Source organism: Leptonychotes weddellii, chromosome 13, assembly GCF_054177405.1.
Source record: "Leptonychotes weddellii isolate Sample4059 chromosome 13, ASM5417740v2, whole genome shotgun sequence".
Lineage (NCBI taxonomy): Eukaryota > Metazoa > Chordata > Mammalia > Carnivora > Phocidae > Leptonychotes > Leptonychotes weddellii.
In genome coordinates this window covers 67,401,690-67,422,600 of record NC_138381.1, presented here as the reverse complement: position 1 = coordinate 67,422,600, position 20,911 = coordinate 67,401,690, and the positions used below count along the sequence as shown (strand labels likewise).

At 44.2% G+C, this 20,911-nt stretch overlaps 1 protein-coding gene and 2 non-coding genes across 4 annotated transcripts; 1 reads left to right on the top strand and 2 right to left on the bottom strand.

Moving 5' to 3' along the window:
• Positions 1-1,710: 1,710 nt before the first annotated feature.
• LOC115944878 (U4 spliceosomal RNA) lies at positions 1,711-1,851 on the bottom strand. The gene has a single exon (XR_004079382.1). It is a non-coding gene; the product is annotated as a U4 spliceosomal RNA (small nuclear RNA).
• Positions 1,852-2,463: 612 nt separating this feature from the next.
• On the bottom strand, positions 2,464-2,604 carry LOC115944879 (U4 spliceosomal RNA). Its single transcript, XR_004079383.1, has one exon. It is a non-coding gene; the product is annotated as a U4 spliceosomal RNA (small nuclear RNA).
• Positions 2,605-6,108: 3,504 nt separating this feature from the next.
• SIRT4 (sirtuin 4) lies at positions 6,109-17,381 on the top strand. 2 transcript variants are annotated; one of them, XM_081802067.1, is made up of 5 exons: positions 6,109-6,158; positions 11,320-11,817; positions 14,513-14,807; positions 14,930-15,142; positions 16,938-17,381. In XM_081802067.1, exons 2-4 carry the CDS (start codon positions 11,321-11,323, stop codon positions 15,080-15,082), a joined length of 945 nt encoding a protein of 314 aa, XP_081658193.1. In that variant the 5' UTR covers positions 6,109-6,158; position 11,320; the 3' UTR covers positions 15,083-15,142; positions 16,938-17,381. The 2 variants fall into 2 exon arrangements, with proteins under 2 accessions (XP_081658193.1, XP_081658192.1); XM_081802066.1 differs by having other exon boundaries at positions 14,513-15,142.
• Positions 17,382-20,911: the final 3,530 nt, after the last annotated feature.

The window sequence follows — 20,911 nt, the reverse complement described above, 5'->3', positions numbered from 1 at the left end:
TTTAAACAAAACAAAACAAAACACCTCTTTGGGACACAATCAGATGAAGTCAGAATGTGGGACTTCTACAAGATGCCTGTCTTGGGTTCTTCAAAAAACAAATCAGTGTCATGAAGGCAAGAGAAGAGGCTGGGAGGCTTGTTTAGATTTTAAAAGACTGCACATGGAAAGTAAAGTGATGCAGCCACCCTGGAAAAAAATCTGGCAATTTGTTACAAAACTAAACATGCAATTTCCCAGATGGCCCAGAGAATTAAAAATTTATGCTCACACAGACCTTGGAGTTGTTTTTTCCTTCTTCTTCTTCAGGAAGTTCTATGCCCAACTTGGGGCTTGAACTCACAACCCCGAGATCCAGAGTCACATGCTCTACTGAGCCAGCCAGGGGCCCTTGCTCACCAAAACTAAGGATAACAGGAATTTTCTTAGGAGCTTTACTGGTGACAGCACCCCACATGTCCTTCAATGGGTGAATGGTTGAACAAACTCTGGTACTTCCATAAAAGAATACTACTCAGCGAGAGAAAGGAATGAACTATTGATAACATGCAACAACCTGGGTGGACCTCAAGGACATTATATTTGGTGAAAAAGTCAATCTCAAAAAATCACATACCCTATGATTCCATTTATGTAGAGCTCTGGAAAATGCAAATTATACTGACACAAAGGAGTGGGAAGAGATAGGAGGTGGGGATGGATTACAAAGGAACACCAGAAATTTGGGGGGAGCGACGAATGTGTTCACTATCTGGATCGCAATAATGGTGTCATGGGTGTACAGGTCTCAAAACTTATAAAATTGTGTGCTTTGAATATGTGTGGTTTACTGAATGTCAATTATAAGTAAATAGAGCTGTTTGTAAAAAAAAAAAAAAAAGGAATGGGAGAATGTTTCTGTGAGAACTAAATGAAATGAAGCAGATTACGCACTTTTTGTGTAGTCTGGTACACAGTTAAGTGCTCAATAGCTGCTGTTGGAACTTGGCTGGTCTTCTGGATGGCTCCATCACATCTCCCTGCTTATTTCCTTCATTGCACTGAAATAATCTGTAATTTTCGAGCTTATCTGTTCGTTTACTTGGTTGTGGTCTGTCTCAATACTGTGAGCTCCCTGAAGCAGGGACCGGGTCTAATTTACCGCCAGCGCGGCTTTCCCCAGGGCCGCCTTGAAGCAATTGATGCCGGTTCACCACCTTCGCCCTGAATAACCACATCCTTTTGTTTACAGACCAGAGAAGTGTTTGATGGGTGGTGGCCCATGCATGTTCAGCTGGATCTGCCATGCTCAAGCGTAGGACTTCCGAAGGCTTCTGTCCGGGGACACTCATGGCCTGCTTAACATAGAACGAGACTAGAGGCAGCCGGTGCTAGAGATAAGGGGACTTGGTTTCAAGCACAGCTCTGCCTGGTACTCCACAATGGAACCTGAGTAACTAAGTGTACTATGTGCCCGTTTGTCTCCCGGTTGCTTTAAAAACCATTTGGATAGAAAAACCTGCATATTTTCTCCCATTTTTGCAACGGAAGACTAGATCCTTTTCATGTTTTAAGAGAACTGCCCCCCCCCCCAAGAGCTTCGCACCTAAATTAAACCCAGCCTATACTCAAAGAAAACCAAAAACAACTCAATAAAAAACACGGAGAAAAAAAACACTAACAAGTGGTACTCCACAGATAACACTTTCTTTTTAACACAACAAAACTCAGTCTCCGTAGAGACTGTCAAAAATTGCCAATGCCGACTATATTTCAAGTCGTCATGGCGGGGTATTGGGAAAAGTTTTCAATTAGCAATAATCGCGCCTCGGATAAACCTCATTGGCTACGATACTGCCACTGCGCAAAGCTGAAAAACGTGAGCACGCACCCGGCTCCCCCACGTATGACAACTACCTTTTCAGTGAGGGTGAGCGACTGCCAACGAGTTCGTGGATATGACGCGTTCTGCTTCCAGCCGTTATATTTAAGATCCGTCTGCACGGGAGGCTTCTTGCTGTTGGATCATCTCGAGTCGAACATTCAGATTTTGGAAACGAGAGTACATTCGCTGGGCATGCTGGGTAATCTTACGCAAATCTTGATGACATCACAGAGATGACCAGTGTACACTTGAATTTTGACTAAAAAACCTGAGCGGCGGGAAAGCAGGGAAAGCGAGAGTGAACCCTCCGAAGGAAGACGAGTAGCTGCGGGCGGAGGTGCAAAGGACCAAGTGGACAAAGGTCACCGACAGCAGGTATATTTGTACACCGTTTTAACGTTACCGGGAAAAAAAGCAATAGAAAAAAACGCACTATGGAAAAAAACCTGTTACCTAAGCCTGACTCTCAACAAAGAAAAGCATGATTCTTTCAAAGAAACCTGTCAGTAGCGATTCCGGAATCCAGTTAATACTTATTTACAAGTTATATAAGTAAAACTAAAGGAAATATCTTTTTTTTTGAACTGAGATAACATCAGTCTCCGTAGAGACTGTCAAAAATTGCCAGTGCCGACTATATTTCAAGTCGTCACGGCGGGGTATTGGGAAAAGTTTTCAATTAGCAATAATCGCGCCTCGGATAAACCTCATTGGCTACGATACTGCCACTGCGCAAAGCTGAAAACCAACGCCCCCTACTCATCATCCCCAATAGGCAAGGTTCCTATTTCAGAAAGGCGAGTTTGAGTCTCATGGAAAAACCATCAATTATTATTTGGTTGAAAATTATACTAACGTATGAAGATCTCTCGAAGATGCATAAGCTATTTCTGAAGGTTTGTTTCTTGATTTCCTTAACTAAATTTGGATGGAGAATGAAGCAGAGCATTATGGGAGGGAACATGCTAATACTTCATTCATAGAGTGAGTTGGGGCCGATGAAAAGTGGGCTGTGTCAGCATGCTGTTCACTTGGCTGCTGATTCACAGCGTAACTATCATCTCCAAAATAGTTTTTTTTTTTAATTGGAATAAACTATATAACATAAAACTTACCTTTTAACCATTTTTTTTTAAGATTTTATTTATTTATTCATTTGAGAGAGCGAGAATGAGAGAAAGAGAGAGCACATGAGAGGGTGGAGGGTCAGAGGGAGAAGCAGACTCCCTGCTGAGCAGGGAGCCCGATGCGGGACTCGATCCTGGGACTCCAGGATCATGACCTGAGCCGAAGGCAGTCGCTTAACCAACTGAGCCACCCAGGTGCCCCTCCTTTTAACCATTTTTAACTATACAGTTCAGTAGCATTAAGTACATTTATTCTTTGCAACCATCATCACTTCTACCTCTCCAAAACTTTTTCATCATCCCAAACTGAAACTCTGTACCCATTAAACACTAACTCCCCCTCCCCATTCCTCCCTCTCCCAGCCCCTGGCAACTTCTATTCTACTTTGCTTCTAAAATTTGACTCCTCTAAGTACCTCATATAAGCAGAATCATATAATATTTTATGTGTCTGGCTTTTTTTTTTTAAAGATTTTATTTATTTATTTGAGAGAAAGAGCACCCGCGAGAGAGCACAAGAGGGGGGTTGGGGGGGCAAGAGAGAGGGAGAAGCAGGCTCCCAGCTGAGCAGGGAGCCCGACATGGGGCTCGATCCCAGGACCCCAGAATCATGACCGGAGCCGAAGGCAGAGACTTAACCAACTGAGTGACTCAGGTGACCCTGGCTTTTTTTTTTTTTTTTTAAGTTTATTTATTTAAGTAATCTCTACACCCAATGTGGGGCTCGAATTCCTGACCTCAAGATCAAGAGTTGCAAAAAAAAAAAAAAAAAAAAAGATCAAGAGTTGCATGTTCTTCCCATGCCCAGGACCCTGAGATCATGACCCAAGCCGAAGGCAGATGTTTCACTGACTGAGCCACCCAGGCGCTCCCCAACGTTTTATTATAAAAAATTTCAAACATGAGAGGTGCCTGGTTGGCTCAGTTGCTATAGCATGAGACTTTTTTTTTTGAGATTTTTTTTTTTAAAGCAAGTTTTGTTTTTTTTTAAAGATTTTATTTATTTATTTGACAGAGAGACACAGCGAGAGAGGGAACACAAGCAGGGGGAGTGGGAGAGGCAGAAGCAGCCCCCCCCCCCAGCAGGGAGCCTGATGCGGGGCTCTATCCCAGGACCCTAGGATCATGACCTGAGCCTAAGGCAGATGCTTAACGACTGAGCCACCCAGGTGCCCCTTTTTTTTTAAAGATTTTATTTATTTATTTATTTGATACAGAGAGAGACAGTGAGAGAGCGAACACAGGCAGGGGGAGTGGGAGAAGGAGAAGCAGGCTTCCCACTGAGCAGAGTGCCCGATGCAGAACTCAATCCCAGGACTCGATCCCAGGACTCTGGGATCATGACCTGAGCTGAAGGCAGACGCTTAAGTACTGAGCCACCCAGGCGTCCCCCCCACCTTTTTTTAAAGTAGGCTCCACGCCCAGCATGGAGCCCAACACAGGGCTTGAACCCACAACCCTGAGATCAAGACCTGAGCTGAGATCAAGAGTTGGCCACTTAACCGACCGAGCCACCCAGGCACCCCTAAAAATAAAATCTTTAAAAAAATTTTTTCAAAATTTCAAAAAACTCAAAAATGTTCAAAGTGTTATTCAGTGAACATAGTCATCATCTAGATGCAAAAATGACATCTTTAAAAGTCCTGTTTGATGCTGATGTGTAGCTAATTTTTTTCCCACAGGGTAAGAAAAATTAGCGGAAAAAAAAGATTAGCAACTTGATTTATTTTAGATTATTTTACTTTGGTCCAATCAAAGACTTAGTCATTAATTCCTGGTGTGGTGAAATTGTGTGTTTCACCAGCTGCCTTGGATGACTTCATCCTCCACGGATGACTTTCCAGCACTAAGAAAAATTGAAAAGTCGGCTAACTTCTCCCCGGAACATGAGATTCTTTGGGGCCTAAAAGCACAATAGCCCTGTATTAGGCAGTCTCTCAATTAATGATGCTCATTCCACTTGGCAAACTGAAAAAACAATACAGGCTGGATATTTTTCATAATAAAATTTGGCTGGGGGAATGTCAATGTTTTGTCGTTTCAATAGGTTTTGGTCAAATACCCATAAGTGCAGAAAATGTTCCTGATTACAATTCTTTTGACTTAGTAAAAATTTCCAGTCTACATTTTGGTCCTTTCTTTCAGCCAGTGTGGTCAGGTTAACTAAGGCACAAAAAGCTATCATATTAGGTGATTATCCCAGCAGGGTGCCCTATCTGAGCTGTTGCTGGGTGTCCTACCCACAACTACTAAACTGGGTGACTTTACCAATATTTACCTCCACACATTCAATGAGAGGACAAGGAGTCCAACTTTGACTCCAGCTTCTATAATACAGTACTTCTGGGCTTCAGTTTATCTTAAAATGGGGGAAGTGGTTCCTTAGGTGTTCTTCAAGGTCTGGGTTAGCTGGCCTTTGGTTATGTTCTAAACACAAATTGATTGATATCTTACTTAGATGAGGCTAGAGAGCAATGTTTCTCTTTCACTACATATTAGAAACAACTGGGAAGTTTGTAAACCGACTTGATGCCCAGGCATCTTCCCAGACCAATTAAGTCAGAATGTCTGGGAAGGCATTGTGTTGGTTAATTTAATAAAAACACAAAATGAGAAATAAAATTGGAGAAGCCAAGTGGGTAAACACATTATTCCCTGTATATTATATGTGGCGTTAGTTGTTCACATAAACTCCAAAAACATCAATATTTCAGATGTTTGTTCACAACCCACTGCAAGGTGGGAACCTGATTTCCTCATGGTGAGTGCAAAGGATCATAATCAGTGAAGCAGAGTATGAGCCTATTCTAGATCCATTATTAAAGCTTCTCTCTTAACAATGAATTCCTAACTTAGTGCTGTTTGGATGTACTATTTGCACTGAGCACACTGGTGTGGAAACTCGAACCACTTCTCTCAAATGGACAGGGCATGTGAGTTTAGAAGACAGCGGCCCATCTCCAACCAAGGTTCAAAACTTCTGACGATGAAAGGCAAACAGGTGGCGCTACCAGACAATCTGGGCCCCTCAACTGTGAAGCCCAGAGGATTGTGGGACTTGTAGTTTTTCATGCATCATTTCAGCCTCGTGAACTACATTTCCCAAAATGCAAAAGCAGCCAGTCAGTTGCACCGTCAGTCGTAAAGTGTCGTTTAAGCTGTGAAAGGTGAGTGTGCTCTGTGTGGGCTGCGGGTTTCTAGAAGTTGTGGATTTGCTGTAACAGATAGCGTATTAACTCTTTACCGTTTGGTGGTACCTGGCAGAGAGCTGCTGTTCCAATAGAGCGTGTTTTCAGCGGGGTGTCCCTAGCCCTTTTGTCTCAGGAGTCCAGTCTATATTTCTTTAGCGGTTCAGGTGTTGCTGTGAAAGGTCTAGAGACATCGGGGTCCTAACCTAGATCTGGAAAGCCAAGCATAAGATAATGTTTACATAAGGGGTGCGTATCACTAGAGAATTTCTGCATTATGTTAAGTAATATGGCAAAGCCTTGTTTTTACAGCTAGAAAGCTGGGGTAGAATGTTGTGTCAGGCCTCACTCTTCTGCTGTATCCAAGTAGCAGTGTTTGCGATTGAGGGTAAACTAAAAGAATATGGGAAAGATAGAATAAAAGATGTGCATGTGCTTAGTTACATTAATAAATAAAAAGCCATAAAAATCATAAGTCTGAAATGTCTGAGCAACGACTTCATCAACACCTGGCATACCAGAATTCAAATGTGCTCTTCAGTTTATGAAGAAATACTTCTGATTTATAAAATGGGAAGTAGGTTTATGGAACACACGGTCTCCCAAGGGATGGTAGTAACTAAAATTATAAAGGCAGTCCTCCAATGGAGACGTCAATAGATGTAGTCATAGAATAACAATGAGCTATTAAGGGATTTAAAAGATACTGGGAGTAGACCATTAATATTTTGAATTTTATAAGAAATTTTTGATTTTTTGATTTATTTTTTAAAAATATTTTTTAAATTTATTTGACAGAGAGAGACACAGTGAGAGAGGGAACACAAGCAGGGGGAGTGGGAGAGGGAGAAGCAGGCTTCCCGCGGAGCAGGGAGCCTGATGTAGAGCTCAATCCCAGGACCCTGGGACCATGACCTGAGCCGGAGGCATATGCTTAACGACTGAGCCACCCAGGCGCACAAGATATTTTTTGAAAAGATTTTATTTATTTGAGAGAGAGAGAGTACAGAGCAGGGGCAGAGGAAGAGGGAGAAGCAGACTCCCCTGATAAGCAGTGAGTCCAAAGTGGGCTCGATCCCAGGACGCTGGGATCGTGACCTGAGCCAAAGGCAGATGCTTAACTGACTGAACCACCCAGATGCCCCTTATTTCTGACCAGCCAGGTTTTACTGGGACAAGCAGAATAGGCCTCATGTTATGCTAGAATCCTGCTTTACCAATTTGTATTTTACATTTCCTTTTTATTATTACTATTATTATTATTATTTTTTTTTTTTTTTGAGAGGGAGAAAGAGAGTCCATGTGCAGGGAGGGTGCAGGGAGGAGTAGAGGAAGAGGGAGAGAGAGAATCTTAAGCAGGCTCCACACCCTGTGCAGAGCCTGACTTGGGGCTCAATCTCACCACCCAGAGATTAGACCTGAGTTGAAACTAAGAGTGGGTCGCTTAACTGATGGCGCCACTCAGGTGCCCCCATTCCTTTTTTAAAATAGATATTTTGGGGTGCTTGGGTGGCTCAGATGGTTAAGCATCTGCGTTCGGTTTGGGTCATGATCTCGGTCCTGGGATCGAGCCTCATGTCCGGCTCTCAGCTCCATTCTTTTTTATTCTCCTCACTTTGCTGATCATATCTCTTAAGCCTTTAAAATATTTAGGGGCGCCTGGGTGGCTCAGTTGGTTGAGCGACTGCCTTTGGCTCAGGTCATGATCCTGGAGTCCCGGGGTCGAGTCCCACATCGGGCTCCCTGCTCAGCGGGGAGTCTGCTTCTCCCTCTGACCCTCCCCCCTCTCATGCTCTCTCTATCTCATTCTCTCTCTCAAATAAATAAATAAAATCTTTAAAAAAATATTCAAAAGATATAAGCATTTTCCTTTATCTCATGGCTTTCGGCATTTCGGCACTTCCGATGTTCTGGGCATACTAGGACATCTATCTACAAAACAGACATCCCTCTAAAGAATTATTATTTTTTTTTTTTTTAAAGATTTTATTTATTCATTTGAGAAACAGAGATACAGAGAGAGAGAGAGAGAGAAAGCATGAGCAGGGAGAGAGGCAGAGGGAGAGGGAGAAGCAGGTTCCTCACTGAGCCAGGAGCCCAATGTGGGACTTGATCCCAGGACCCTGGGATCATGACCTGAGCCGAAGGCAGATGCTTAACCGTCTGAGCCACCCAGGCGCCCCGGAATTTTTTTCTTAATTTTTATTGTGGAGGCACCTGGCTGCCTCATTCCGTAGAGCATGTGACTCCTGATCTCAGAATCGTGAGTTCAAGCCCCACATTAGGTGTGGAGCCTACTTTAAAAATAAATATATAAAATTTTTTATTCGGGGGGGGTGCCTGGGTGGCTCAGGCAGTTAAGCATCTGCCTTTGGCTCAGGTCATGATCCCAGCTTCCCGGGATCAAGCCCCGCATCAAGCCCCAAATAGGGCTCCCTACTCAGCAGGGAGTCTGCTTCTCCCTCTGCACCTCTCCCTGCTTGTGTTCTCTCTCGTGCTCTGCTCTCTCTCTCTCAAATAAAATCTTAAGAACAATTTTTTTTATTGTGGAAATAGAATGATATAACAAACCTAATCCATGGATCCATCACCCAGCTTCAGAAATTAACAAGTCCAGGGGCGCCTGGGTGGCTCAGTTGTTAAGCATCTGCCTTCGGCTCAGGTCATGATCCCGGGGTCCTGGGATCGAGTCCCACATTGGGCTCCCTGCTCATTGGGGAGCCTGCTTCTCCCTCTCCCACTCCCCCTGCTTGTGTTCCCTCTCTCGCTGTGTCTCTGTCAAATAAATAAATAAGATCTTAAAAAAAAAAAAAAAAGAACAAGTCCAGGGGCACCTGGGTGGCAGCTCAGTTGCTTAAGCATCTGATTCCTGATTTTGGCTCAAGTCACGATTTCAGGGTTGTGAGATCGAGGCCTGCCTTGGGCTCCGTGCTGGGCATGGAGCCTACTAAAAAAAACATATATAGTCTTAATATAGATGGAAACAAAAAAGATTAGCTGCCATTAGTGCCAATAGGGAGAGCCAGACTCTCTTTTTTTGTAATGTTGAAAGTGGAGGAAGCTGTTGATGCTTCATGCCTAGATGCTACCTTTGCTTTTCAGCTATAAATGAGATATCACCTCACTCCTGCCAGAGTGGCTAAAATCAAAGACACAGGAAATAACATGTGGGCAAGGATGTGGAGAAAAAAGAACCCTCATGAACTGTTTGTGGGAATGCAAGCTGGTGCAGCTACTGTGGAAAACAGTATGGAGGTTCCTCAAAAAATTAAAAATAGAATTACTATATGATCCAGTAATTCCACTACTGGGTATTTACCCAAAGAAAACAAAAACACTAATTTGAAAAGATACATGCACCTCTATGTTTATTGCAGCGTTATTTACAATAGCCAAGATATGGAAGCAACCCAAATGTCCATCCATAGATGAATGGATAAAGAAGATGTCAATATACACACACACAAAGGAATATTACTCAGGCAAAAAAAGAAGGAAGTCTTGCTATTTACAACAACATGGATTGATCTAGAGGATATGATGCTAAGTGAAATAAGTCAGAGAAAGACAAATACCACATGATTTCACTCAATGTGTGGAATTTAAGAAGCAAAACAAATGAACAAAGAAAAAAGAGACAAACAAAAAAACAGACTCTTAGATATAGAGAACAAACCTGGTGGTTGCCAGAGGGGAGGGTGAAATAGGTAAAGGAGATTAAGTGGATTAAGTGTCTGCCTTTGGCCCAGGTCTTGATCCCAGGGTCCTGGGATCTAGCCCCATGTCAGGGTCCCTGCTCAGTGGGGAGTGTGCTTCTCTCCCTCTGCTCCTCCCCCTGCTTGTGCTCTCTCTCTCTCAAATAAAATCTTAAAAAAAAAAAAGGACACTTGCAGTGATGAGCAATGAGTAATGTATAGAATTGTTGAATCATTATATTGTACACCTGAAACTACTATAATACTATGTTAATTATCCTTCAATTAAAAAAAAAGTCTAGGAACGCCTGGGTGGCTCAGTCAGTTAATCATCTGCCTTCGGCTCAGGTCATGATCCCAGCGTCCTGGGATCAAGTTCCACATCAAGCTCTTTGCTCAGTGGGGAGCCTGCTTCTCCCCCTGCTTTCGTGCTCTCGCTCTCTCTCTGGCAAACAAATAAAATCTTAAAAGAAAAAAAGTCTAGGGGCGCCTGGGTGGCTCAGTTGTTTAGCGTCTGCCTTCGGCTCAGGTCATGATCCCAGGGTCCTGGGATGGAGCCCCGCATCGGGCTCCCTGCTCAGCAGGAAGCCTGCTTTGCTTCTCTCCCACTCCCCCTGCCTGTGTTCCCTCTCTCGCTGTGTCTCGCTCTCTGTCAAATAAATAAATAAAAATCTTAAAAAAAAAAAAAAGTCTAAAGGGAAAGACTTAAAAAAAAAAGAAAGAATAATGTTTTGATACATTCTACTTTCCAGTCTCTGGCAACTACTAATTTACTTTGTCTCTATATATTTGTGTATTTTGGACAATTTATGTAAGTGGAGTCATATAGTATTTGTCCTTTTGTGACTGAATTCTTACACTTAGCATAATGTTTTCAATGTTTATCTATTTTGTAGCCTATATCAGCACTTCATGCTTATAGGTAAATAACATTTCATTGTATGGATAGGTCCCATTTTGTTTATCCATTCATCAGTTGATGGTTGCCTCGGGTTTTTTTGTTGTTTTGGGGGGTTTTTTTTGGTTGCTTTAGTTTTTTTTGTTTTTTGTTTTTTTAAGATTTTATTTACTTATTTGAGAGAGAGCAGAGCAGGAGGGAGGGGCAGAGAGAGAAGCAAGCTCCCCTATGAGCAGGGAGCCTGACACGGGATTCGATCCCAGGACCCTGAGATCATGACCTGAGCCAAAGGCAAGAAGCTTAAGCGACTGAGCCAGAGACACAGAGAGAGACACAGCGAGAGAGGAAACACACAAGCAGGGGGGAGTGGGAGAGGGAGAAGCAGGCTTCCCGCTGAGCAGGGAGCCCGATGTGGGGCTTGATCCCAGGACCCTGGGACTGTGACCTGAGCCGAAGGCAGATGCTTAACGACTGAGCCACCCAGGTGGCCCCTGGTTGCTTTAGTTTTTAAAATCCGGTTTCTCACATCAGGTTTCTTTCTCTCTAGAATGAGGATGAGTTTTGGGTTGACTTTCAGGGCAGCAAAAGGCCACTGGATGGTGAACATCAGCCGGCAGTGGTCACGTGGATCCATTCGGTTATTTGTGCCACCAAGTCCTCCTCTGGACCCTGAGAAGGTCAAAGAGTTACAGCGCTTCATCACTCTTTCCAAGAGACTCCTAGTGATGACTGGGGCAGGAATCTCCACTGAGTCGGGGATCCCAGACTACAGGTCAGAAAAGGTGGGACTCTACGCCCGCACTGACCAGAAACCCATTCAGCATGGGGATTTTCTACGGAGTGCTCCAATCCGCCAGCGGTACTGGGCGAGAAACTTTGTAGGCTGGCCTCGGTTCTCTTCCCTCCAGCCTAACCCTGCACATTGGGCTCTGAGCAACTGGGAGAGACTCGGAAAGCTGTACTGGTTGGTGACCCAAAATGTGGATGCCTTGCACACGAAAGCAGGGAGTCAGCGCCTGACAGAACTCCATGGATGCATGCACAGGTGCAGGAAGGTCTAAATAGTTTGAATGCAGAAGTGTGTGCTCCATAAGAGCAGAGACCTTGGCTATCTTGATCACTGTCGTTTTCATTAGACCTTGGGAAAAGGATCTGGAGCAAGTTGTTTACTTTCGAGTCGATCCCAGCAAACTCACTGAGGAACAAACTCAGTGGGGAAATGAAACAGGGTAGGGAAGAAAAGCCAAGAAAAGGGTAAATTAATGAATGGGTTGCTGCTTTGGGGAGCTGACGCTCAATCCTTTGAGGAGCCCTCTGTCTAGAGCATGCTTCAGAATTGTCTCACTGCATGTCTTGGGAGCTGGGGCATTTTTGTCCATCATATCCCATCCCTCATTGGTTGAGGGTCAGTCTAGGTGAAATAACTCCCTAACACTAACCTCTGCAACTCTGGAGAAGGCTTCCTTGGCCAGTGAACACCCTAAGACAGAGGCAAGAAGTTGCTTGTAAGAGAACTGTATGCAAGTGGCCTGTAGTGTCTTGAGGGGACTATGAGCAAAGTGCCAACAACATAGGCTAGAAGCTGGTGGATCTCTGGTGCCTAGACAAAGAACACAGTACAGCCCAGCATAGTCAGAACCCAATAAATATTGATGGAATGAAGACATGGAGTCCTGGCAATAACTTGAAGCTAATTGGAAACCATTTTCTTATTTTGAAGCCCCAGAGATCCTCCTGCCAATTATAAAATATTTACTGGGTGCCTACAACATGCAGTGTGCTACTTGGTAGTGTGGAGGGGTCAAAACCAAAGTATAAAACATGGTCTACTTTAAATGTGAGAACTTTATGATCTCTTTGGGGTGGGGGAGGGATCCAAAAAATAACATGTTTAACAAACAACTCCACACAATTGTTAAATTATGTGGTCCTTGATAGACATGTTTTGCGAGTTCAGAGAAACAGATTTAGTAAAGCTTGGAGTAATTGGTCAAACTTTTATGGGAAAGGTGGGGCTTAAGCCTAGCTCTGGTCTGACTAGGCAAAAGAAGGGAGAGGGCTTTCTAAATGAAGAGGACTTGTAGAGCCCAGAGGAGTCTGGCCTGGCCTCTGTGGAGACTTACTATGAAATCAGATTGTCTGGGAAGGCTAGACCCAAATCATGGGTGCGTCTGAAAATAGCGCAGTGCAATTTGGGTCTGTCGTGAGAGACCAAAGGGGAATATTAGTGGTTTCTGAGCAAGAAAGTAGTATGATAAAAATAGCATTTGAGGAAAGGCACACAGGATTAGAAAGAGTGGCTCAGGGAGGTCAGCCTGAAGGATCTAGACCCAGGTGGTATCAGGAGAATTCGAGAGCTAATGATGGCCACGGGTCCATTAAAACCTCCTTTTCATGATGAAAATTTCAAATGTCCCTAAAAGGAAAGTAGTATAATGAACTCCCATGTACCATTGCTCGGATACAAAGATTTTATCATGTCTACTTTACCCCTTCTCTCCCTGTCTCTTACAATTTTTTTAAAAGATTTTTATTATTATTATTATTAATTTGATAGAGAGAGACACAGCGAGAGGGGGAATACAAGCAGGGGGAGTGGGAGAGGGAGAAGCAGGCTTCCCGCAGAGCAGGGAGCCCGATGTAGGGCTTGATCCCAGGACCCTGGGATCATGACCTGAGCCGGAGGCATATGCTTAACGACTGAGCCACCCAGGCGCCCCATCCTTTTTTTTTTTAAGATTTTATTTTTTTAAGTAATCTCTATTCCCAACGTGGGGCTCTAACTCAGAACCCTGAGACCAAGAGTCACATGCTCCACCAACTAAGCCTGCCAGGTGCCCCTCATGGGGACCTTTTAAGTAAAATAATCAACATAATCTGATGGCTGACTAGATAAAAAGGAGCAAAATGAGTAGTAAGTTTTTCCAAGGGTTCCTGCCCAAGTAACTGGAGAAAGGATGGTGATAGAGAAGTTGGGGAGGGGCGGGTGAAGACAGAGATAAGCTGGACAGGACAGTCAAGATGACTTGGAGTTTGGGAGACTGAGCAGGAGTGGAGTCCTGTACGGGAGAGGGGACTATTAGCACAGAGGCATTGTGGCAGTGAAAACGGAGTCCCCAGGGTGGAGAAGGTAGAAAGAAAACTGTCTGGAAGATTGAGGAATAGAGAAGAAACCAACTAAACCACTTTTTGTTCTTTCTTTTAGCAGCTATTTAGTGAATGCCCACTGTCTGTAGGCACTGTTCTAGGTGGTGGGTATAGCACAGTGGTCAAAGGACTCAAAGTTCTTGGTCTCATGGAGCTCATGATTAGAGAGGTAAGAAGAGAAACAGAAGACACTGGGTAAGGACACCAGGGGGAAGAGCGTTTTTAAAGAGACGATGGTGATGGACAGCGACCATCCCCCCAGAGGAGGAGGGGAGGAAGGGAAAAGCATGGGTTTGGGCACTAAGGAAGTCATTTGCAGTTGTGCTACGGATAAAAATGAGCTGACAGGGTAAGCAGGGAGCGTGAGTTAGGAAAACAGATGTACACTCCTTGTTCTACAGGTTGGCAGCAGAAGGAAAGTGAGAAATGGTGGTAAAGAGGTCATGAGAAGGTATTCTAACATGGGGGAAAGACTGCATGTTAGGAATGACAAGCACTGTCGGAGCAGTTAAAAATGGTCGGGGATGAGACGTCTTTGGCAGCTTCGTGCCTCCTTGGGACCAACCATTCAGTAGACTCTTCTTCGGTTTCAGGGTCCTTTGCTTGGACTGTGGTGAACAGATTCCCCGGGCGGTGCTGCAGGAGCGTTTTGAAGCCCTGAACCGCACCTGGAGTGCCGAGGCCCACGGCCTGGCTCCGGATGGCGACGTCTTTCTCACAGAGGGGCAGGTGCAGAGCTTTCAGGTCCCGTCCTGCGCCCAATGTGGAGGCCCCCTGAAACCAGATGTTGTTTTCTTCGGGGACACAGTGAACCCTGACAAGGTTGACTTTGTGCACAGGCGTGTAAAAGAAGCGGACTCCCTCTTGGTAGTGGGCTCGTCCTTGCAGGTATCTGACTTGGTCAGGGTGGTGACTGCCCCTTTTGTGGGATGGAGAACCCCGGAGAGGCTCCCTGTCTGGTTTCTGTCTTCCTGCATTGAGAGTTCTCACAGGTGTCTTCTTCTTGTAAGGTGTACTCCGGCTACAGGTTTATCCTCACTGCCCGAGAGAAGCAGCTCCCAATTGCAATACTTAACATTGGGCCCACACGGTCGGACGACTTGGCATGTCTGAAACTGGATTCTCCTTGCGGAGAGTTGCTGCCTTTGATAGACCCACGCTGACCACAGCCTGGTGATCCTGAGCCCGAAGCTGGGACTTTCACTGTAATCCTGCTATTAAAGGTAAATGCTTTCTTAGATAAGTTTCCAGTTCCCATTCAACTGAGAGCACTGACAAAATATAGGCTTCTTAATGTATGGCCCCATATTTTAAAACTATTTTAAATTAAAGTATACTAGGGGCGCCTGGGTGGCTCAGTTGTTAAGCGTCTGCCTTCAGCTCAGGTCTTGGGATCGAGCCCCGCATCGGGCTCCCTGCTCTGCGGGAGGCCTGCTTCTCCCTCTCCCACTCCCCCTGCTTGTGTTCCCTCTCTTGCTGTGTCTCTGTCAAATAAATAAATTAATTAATTAATTAAAAAAATAAATTGAAGTATACTATACATACTATTTTAAAAACTATTCTAATTGAAGTATACTATACATACAGAGAAGAGCATGTATTATAAGTAGACAGCTTGATGAAGACATATAGCATCTAGATCAAGAAAGAGAACATGACTAGCAAACAAAGAAGCCCCGTTGGCATACACACTTTTTAAAGTAGTAGGTTCCATGCCCAGCATGGAGCCCAACATGGGGCTTGAACCCACAACTCTGAGATCAAGACCTGAGCCGAGATCAACAGTTGGGAGGATCAACTGACTGAGCCACCCAGGTGCCCCAACACACACATTTTTTTTTAAAGATTTATTCAGGGGCGCCTGGGTGGCTCAGTCGTTAAGTGTCTGCCTTCGGCTCAGGTCATGATCCCGGGGTCCTGGGATCAAGCCCTGCATCGGGCTCTCTGCTTGGCGGGGAGTCTGCTTCTCCTCTCCCACTCCCCCTGCTTGTGTTCCCTCTCTCACTGTGTCTCTCTCTTAAAAAAAAAAAAAGATTTTATTTATTCATTTGAGAGGCAGAGAGCACAAGCAGGGGAAGAAGCAGAGGGAGAGGGAGAAGCAGACTCCCTGCTGAGCTGGGAGCCCGATGGGGGCTCGATCCCAGGACCTGGAGATGGTGACCTGAGTTGAAGGCAGATATTTAACCATCTGAGCTACCCAGGTACCCCCCACACACTTTTTAATATACTTTTAAAACTAGGTTCTTTTTTTTTTTTAACTAGGTTCTTATTACTAGAATAATATATATTTGTTGTAGAACGTTAAGATGATACAGATAGGGATGCCTGGGTTACTCAGTTGGGTAAGCGGCTGCCTTTAGCTCGGGTCATGGTCCCAGGGTCGTGGGATCGAGTCCCGCATCGGGCTCCTTGCTCAGCAGGAAGCCTGCTTCTCCCTCTGCCTGCCGCTCCCCCTGCTTGTGCTCTCTCTGACCAATAAATAAATAAAATCTTAAAAAAAAAAAAAGATACATATAAGTAAAAAGAATATAATACAAATTACCCATTATCCTACCACCAAGATAACCAAAGTTTAACATTCTGGTATAACTAAATCTGTTTTTACAAAAATCAAATCAAGGCTGTGCATGTTTTAAATGCATTTTTTTTTTTTTAAGATTTTATTTATTTATCTGACAGAGACACAGCAAGAAACAGAACACAAGCAGGGGGAGTGGGAGAGGGAGAAGCAGGCTTCCCGCTGAGCAGGGAGCCCGATGCGGGGCTCGATGCGGGGCTCGATCCCAGGACGCTGGGATCATGACCTGAGCTGAAGGCAGACGCTTAACCGACTGAGCCACCCAGGTGCCCCAAGGCTGTGCATGTTTTATCACATCCTTTTTTCACTTAACAAGATATGGTGGCCATCTTTACATGCCCCAAATGCTGTTGTTTTTTGAATGGTAGGGTGATGTTCACAATCATTACCCCCACCCACTCTCGGCTTATTCAGCATTAACTTGTTTCATTTCTTTTCAGATTCGTAAGGATTCCTCACTTCCTCCTCTAACTAATCAAGCTCACTGAGTGTAGCCTGTAGAGGGCAGCAAACCAACATCTTTATCCCAGCCCCTCCCTCCCTGAACTGGGCAGGTTTGAGTGTGGCTGAGATTTACCCTGAAGAAAGACTTTTTCAAAGCAGCGGCTGCTCTTGATAGGGAAAACTGCCCTCACTTGCTTTTTATCTCACCAGGCAGAAGAAACAGCTTGGGAAATATGTAGGCCAGAACGGTCTCTGGAGTGCTAACCCAGGAATCTCACTAATGTGGGGGGGTGAGGGGAGAAGAAAATGACTTCATTTAGAATTACAAATGGTTAAATGTCTCTAACTGAAACATTTTGATATTTCTTTTTAAAGATGAGTAATGGTATGAATGAATTTTTTATTAACTAAGGAATAAAGGAACCATATTTTTAATAGCACACCAAGTATGTGGGCTGTACGTTTATATTCTTTTTTTTTTTTTAAGATTTTATTTATTTATTAGAGAGAGAGAAAGCACAAGCAGAAGGAGTGGCAGGCAGAGGGAGAAGCAGACTCCTCGCTGAGCAAGGAGCCCGATGCGGGACTTGATCCCAGGACCCTGGGATCATGACCTGAGCCGAAGGCAGACGCTTAACCGACTGAGCCACCCAGGCATCCCTATATTCTTTTTTTAATCAGCTAAAAGAGAATGGGCTTTATGACACGGTTCTCTTAAGGATTTCTGCCGGATTTCAGCTGCCATAATGAGACAGTTGCCTTGAACCTGGTCTGTAGAGAGGAAACAAGTGGGCTCTTAAACTGATTTGTTTCTGCCAAGTAAGGCAGCATTACTGTGTTAGCCAGAGAGAATCACTGTACGAGGCTAAAGCTTTCAGCACAATCTCATCAAAAAGTAAAGCGGATGAAAGAATCACAGCCTATTCTCGATAGTCCTTTGTCTAAAATTAGGGCAAAGCAATACATGTTCATCCTGCACCTGCCTAGGAAGTAAATTTTAGTTAACTGGCATAATCCAGGATCTTGAAACCAACAGAGTTCTTTTCATCTGCACAACTGTACATTTTCCCATAGTCATTAATTCTGAAGAGGTGTAAGGTTGTTGTAAATCTCATTCCAGCTTTTTTGCAGAGGAGGATCCTAAGGTGCTTTGAATCAGATTTGCTCAGTTACCAAAAGTCAGTACCAGTAACTGTATTCAAATCTGGGTCTTTTGGATCTTAAGCTATTCTCATCCACAAATTTCAATGGTTACTGACAGATACTGTATTAAGGTACTAAGGCTACAAAGATACAACCTCTTGGCTTCAGGGGCACCTGGGTGGCTCAGATGGTTAAACATCTGCCTTCAGCTCAGGTCATGATCCCAGGGTCCTGGGCTCGAGCCCCACATCGGGCTCCTGGCTCGGCAGGGAGCCTGCTTCTCCCTCTCCGTCTGCCTCTCCCCCTGCTCATGCTCTCTCTTTCTGTATCTCTGTGTCTCAAATGAATAAATAAAATCTTAAAAAACAACCTCTTGGCTTCAAGTGGCTCACAGAGAATGTGCTATTTCCTCATCCTTATTCTCTACCACAAAATGTCACAGATTCATGCATGGAATGACAGAATGAGAGCAAATTAAATGCATCCTCCCCCTCATTTTATTTTGGAGGAAACTAAGATCCAGACTTACTGAAGGCCATACAACATAGTATAAGAGCCAGGACTAGAATCCAAGACTTTCCTCCCAGTTCTGTTCTTTTTAAACAACTGCTTCCTATTTGTCTGAGGCTTATGCTTAGAAAGAAGCCCGAAGTAGAAACCAGCAGTACAACTGGCCAAGGAGACCAGGAATGGTTAAGATGCAGTGGGCAGTGGAGAGCAGGTTAGGTTGCCAAGGAAGGAGGCAGGCTCTTTCTATCACCTAATGCTGGCACGATTCATGAAACCAAGTCTTCAGGACCTTAGGAATGTTCGTTTTGTTCATAGTTTCTCCTGAGATGGAATTCCTCCCCAAAAATTTGTCCCAAGAGGAACTCTGCTGTCTCCTCACTTTAACATCTTTTGCTTCTAACCAGCATGGCAGTTCCCAACCCACTGTAAGTGCCCTCTGCTGGAATAACAAACTGACTAGTGGGTGCTATCGGTTTGTCATTGCCCCAGTTACAAGCTTCAACTGCTTCCATGGCTCTGCTCTGCTATCACAGTTGTGGTAAGTAGAAGTCATAAAGGCAAACAAGTATGTAACACTCAAAACCAGTTTCCCACTAACTCATATTCCTTTTTACAGTGTCATAAATTGAGTATGTCTCTCACCTCTCCCTTAAATAACAGCATTTATTGAGCACACTATATCACAAACACTATGCAAAGTATTTTACAACACATTAGCTCACTTAATAAATTAACCCCGTAAGAAATGCTTGGCCACGCATAAGGGTCAGTCTTCAGTGAATGCCAAACTTTTCCTGAGAGGATGCATTTAAGGACCAATAGGAAATCCAACACTCCTAGGTGGGGTGACCAACTGTCCCACATTGCCCAGTACTGAGGGAGTTTCCTGGATTGCAGGACTTTCAGTGCTAAAACCAGGAAGAATTGGTTACCCTGCTCCTAGGAACGGGGTATAATAGTTAATTGGAATAGTTAATCTGAATTAGTTAATTCCAGATACATTGTCCTTCTTGAGATTCAAGATGGTGCTCAGATCCAGATTTTTTATTTAATCTTTAGGTCACATAACAGATAAATTCCACTTTGTGAAGGGGAAAAAAAAAGTTAATCTCATCCAAGAAAGGAGAGTGTTTTTTTTTTTCTCAATTTATTAAAAGGACTATAGCATGGAATCGAAACTCTTAGGATATAGACAGACCTGGATTTCCATCTCTGTCTTTTTTTTTTTAAGATTTTATATATTTATTTGACAGCGAGAGCAGGAGCACAAGCAGGGGGAGTGCGAGAGGGAGAGGGAGAAGCAGACTTCCCAGTGAGCAGGGAGCCCGATGCGGGGCTCCATCCCAGGAACCCTGGGGTCATGACCTGAGCCGAAGGCAGAAGGCAGACGCTTAACAACTGTGCCATCCAGGAGCCCCTCCATCCTGTCTTGCTAGTTACTAGTTATGTGAATTTGGACAAGTGGTTAATCTTCAATCTCTTTATAGATGAGGATGCTAGTAGCTACCTCATTGGGTTGTTAGGGAAGATTAAGAAAGGTAGTGATTCGGGGCGCCTGGGTGGCTCAGTCGGTTAAGCGGCTGCCTTCGACTTGGGTCATGATCCCACGGTCCTGGGATTGATCCCCACGTCGGGCTCCCTGTTCAGTGGAGAGTCTGCTTCTCCCTCTCCCTCTGCCTGCCTCTCTGCCTACTTGTGTTCTCTCTCTATCAAATAAATAAAATCTTCAAAAAAAAAAGGTAGTGATGCATCCCAAGCTCCTAGCACAGTGCCTGGCACATACTAAGCAAATGTCAGCCATTATCACTAGCCTAAACCTTTGTCCTCTACTGAGTACTCCTTTAACTAGACTCGCATGTATCTTCTCCAGAGCTACATTTCCTTTTTGTGTACCTTTTTTTTAAAAGATTACAAAAGCCAAATCTTGCTTGATATAATAAAGCCTTTCTAAAGAAAATAGAGTATCCTTCCCTCTCCTTCCCCTTGGGAAAATAGTATTTATGGAACATTTACTATACAACAAGCACTGTAGGAAGCATTTTACAAGGCGCTGGCTCACCTAATTCCCACAACCCTATGATCTGCATACTATATTATTTCTTTTGAAAGATGAGGATCCTGAAGCTTGGAGATTTTATGTAACTAGCCTAAGGTCACCTGGGGTGACCAGGCCAGTAATCAAAGCCAGTCCATCCAGTTCTGAACTCCCTTTCTTTAATATCTATAGAAGCCCGGTGGGGTAACTGCGCAAAACTGCACTTTGGGAGGGAAGAATGGCAAGACTCAAGAAACTTCTTGAGGTGACCCCAACTAAGTC

Coding starts and splice junctions, on each gene's coding strand:
- SIRT4 (XM_081802066.1), top strand. CDS start 11,321: ATGAGGATGAGTTTTGGGTTGACTTTCAGGGCAGCAAAAGGCCACTGG. Junction 11,818..14,512: donor CTCCATGGATGCATGCACAG/GTGCAGGAAGGT, acceptor CTTCGGTTTCAG/GGTCCTTTGCTTGGACTGTG.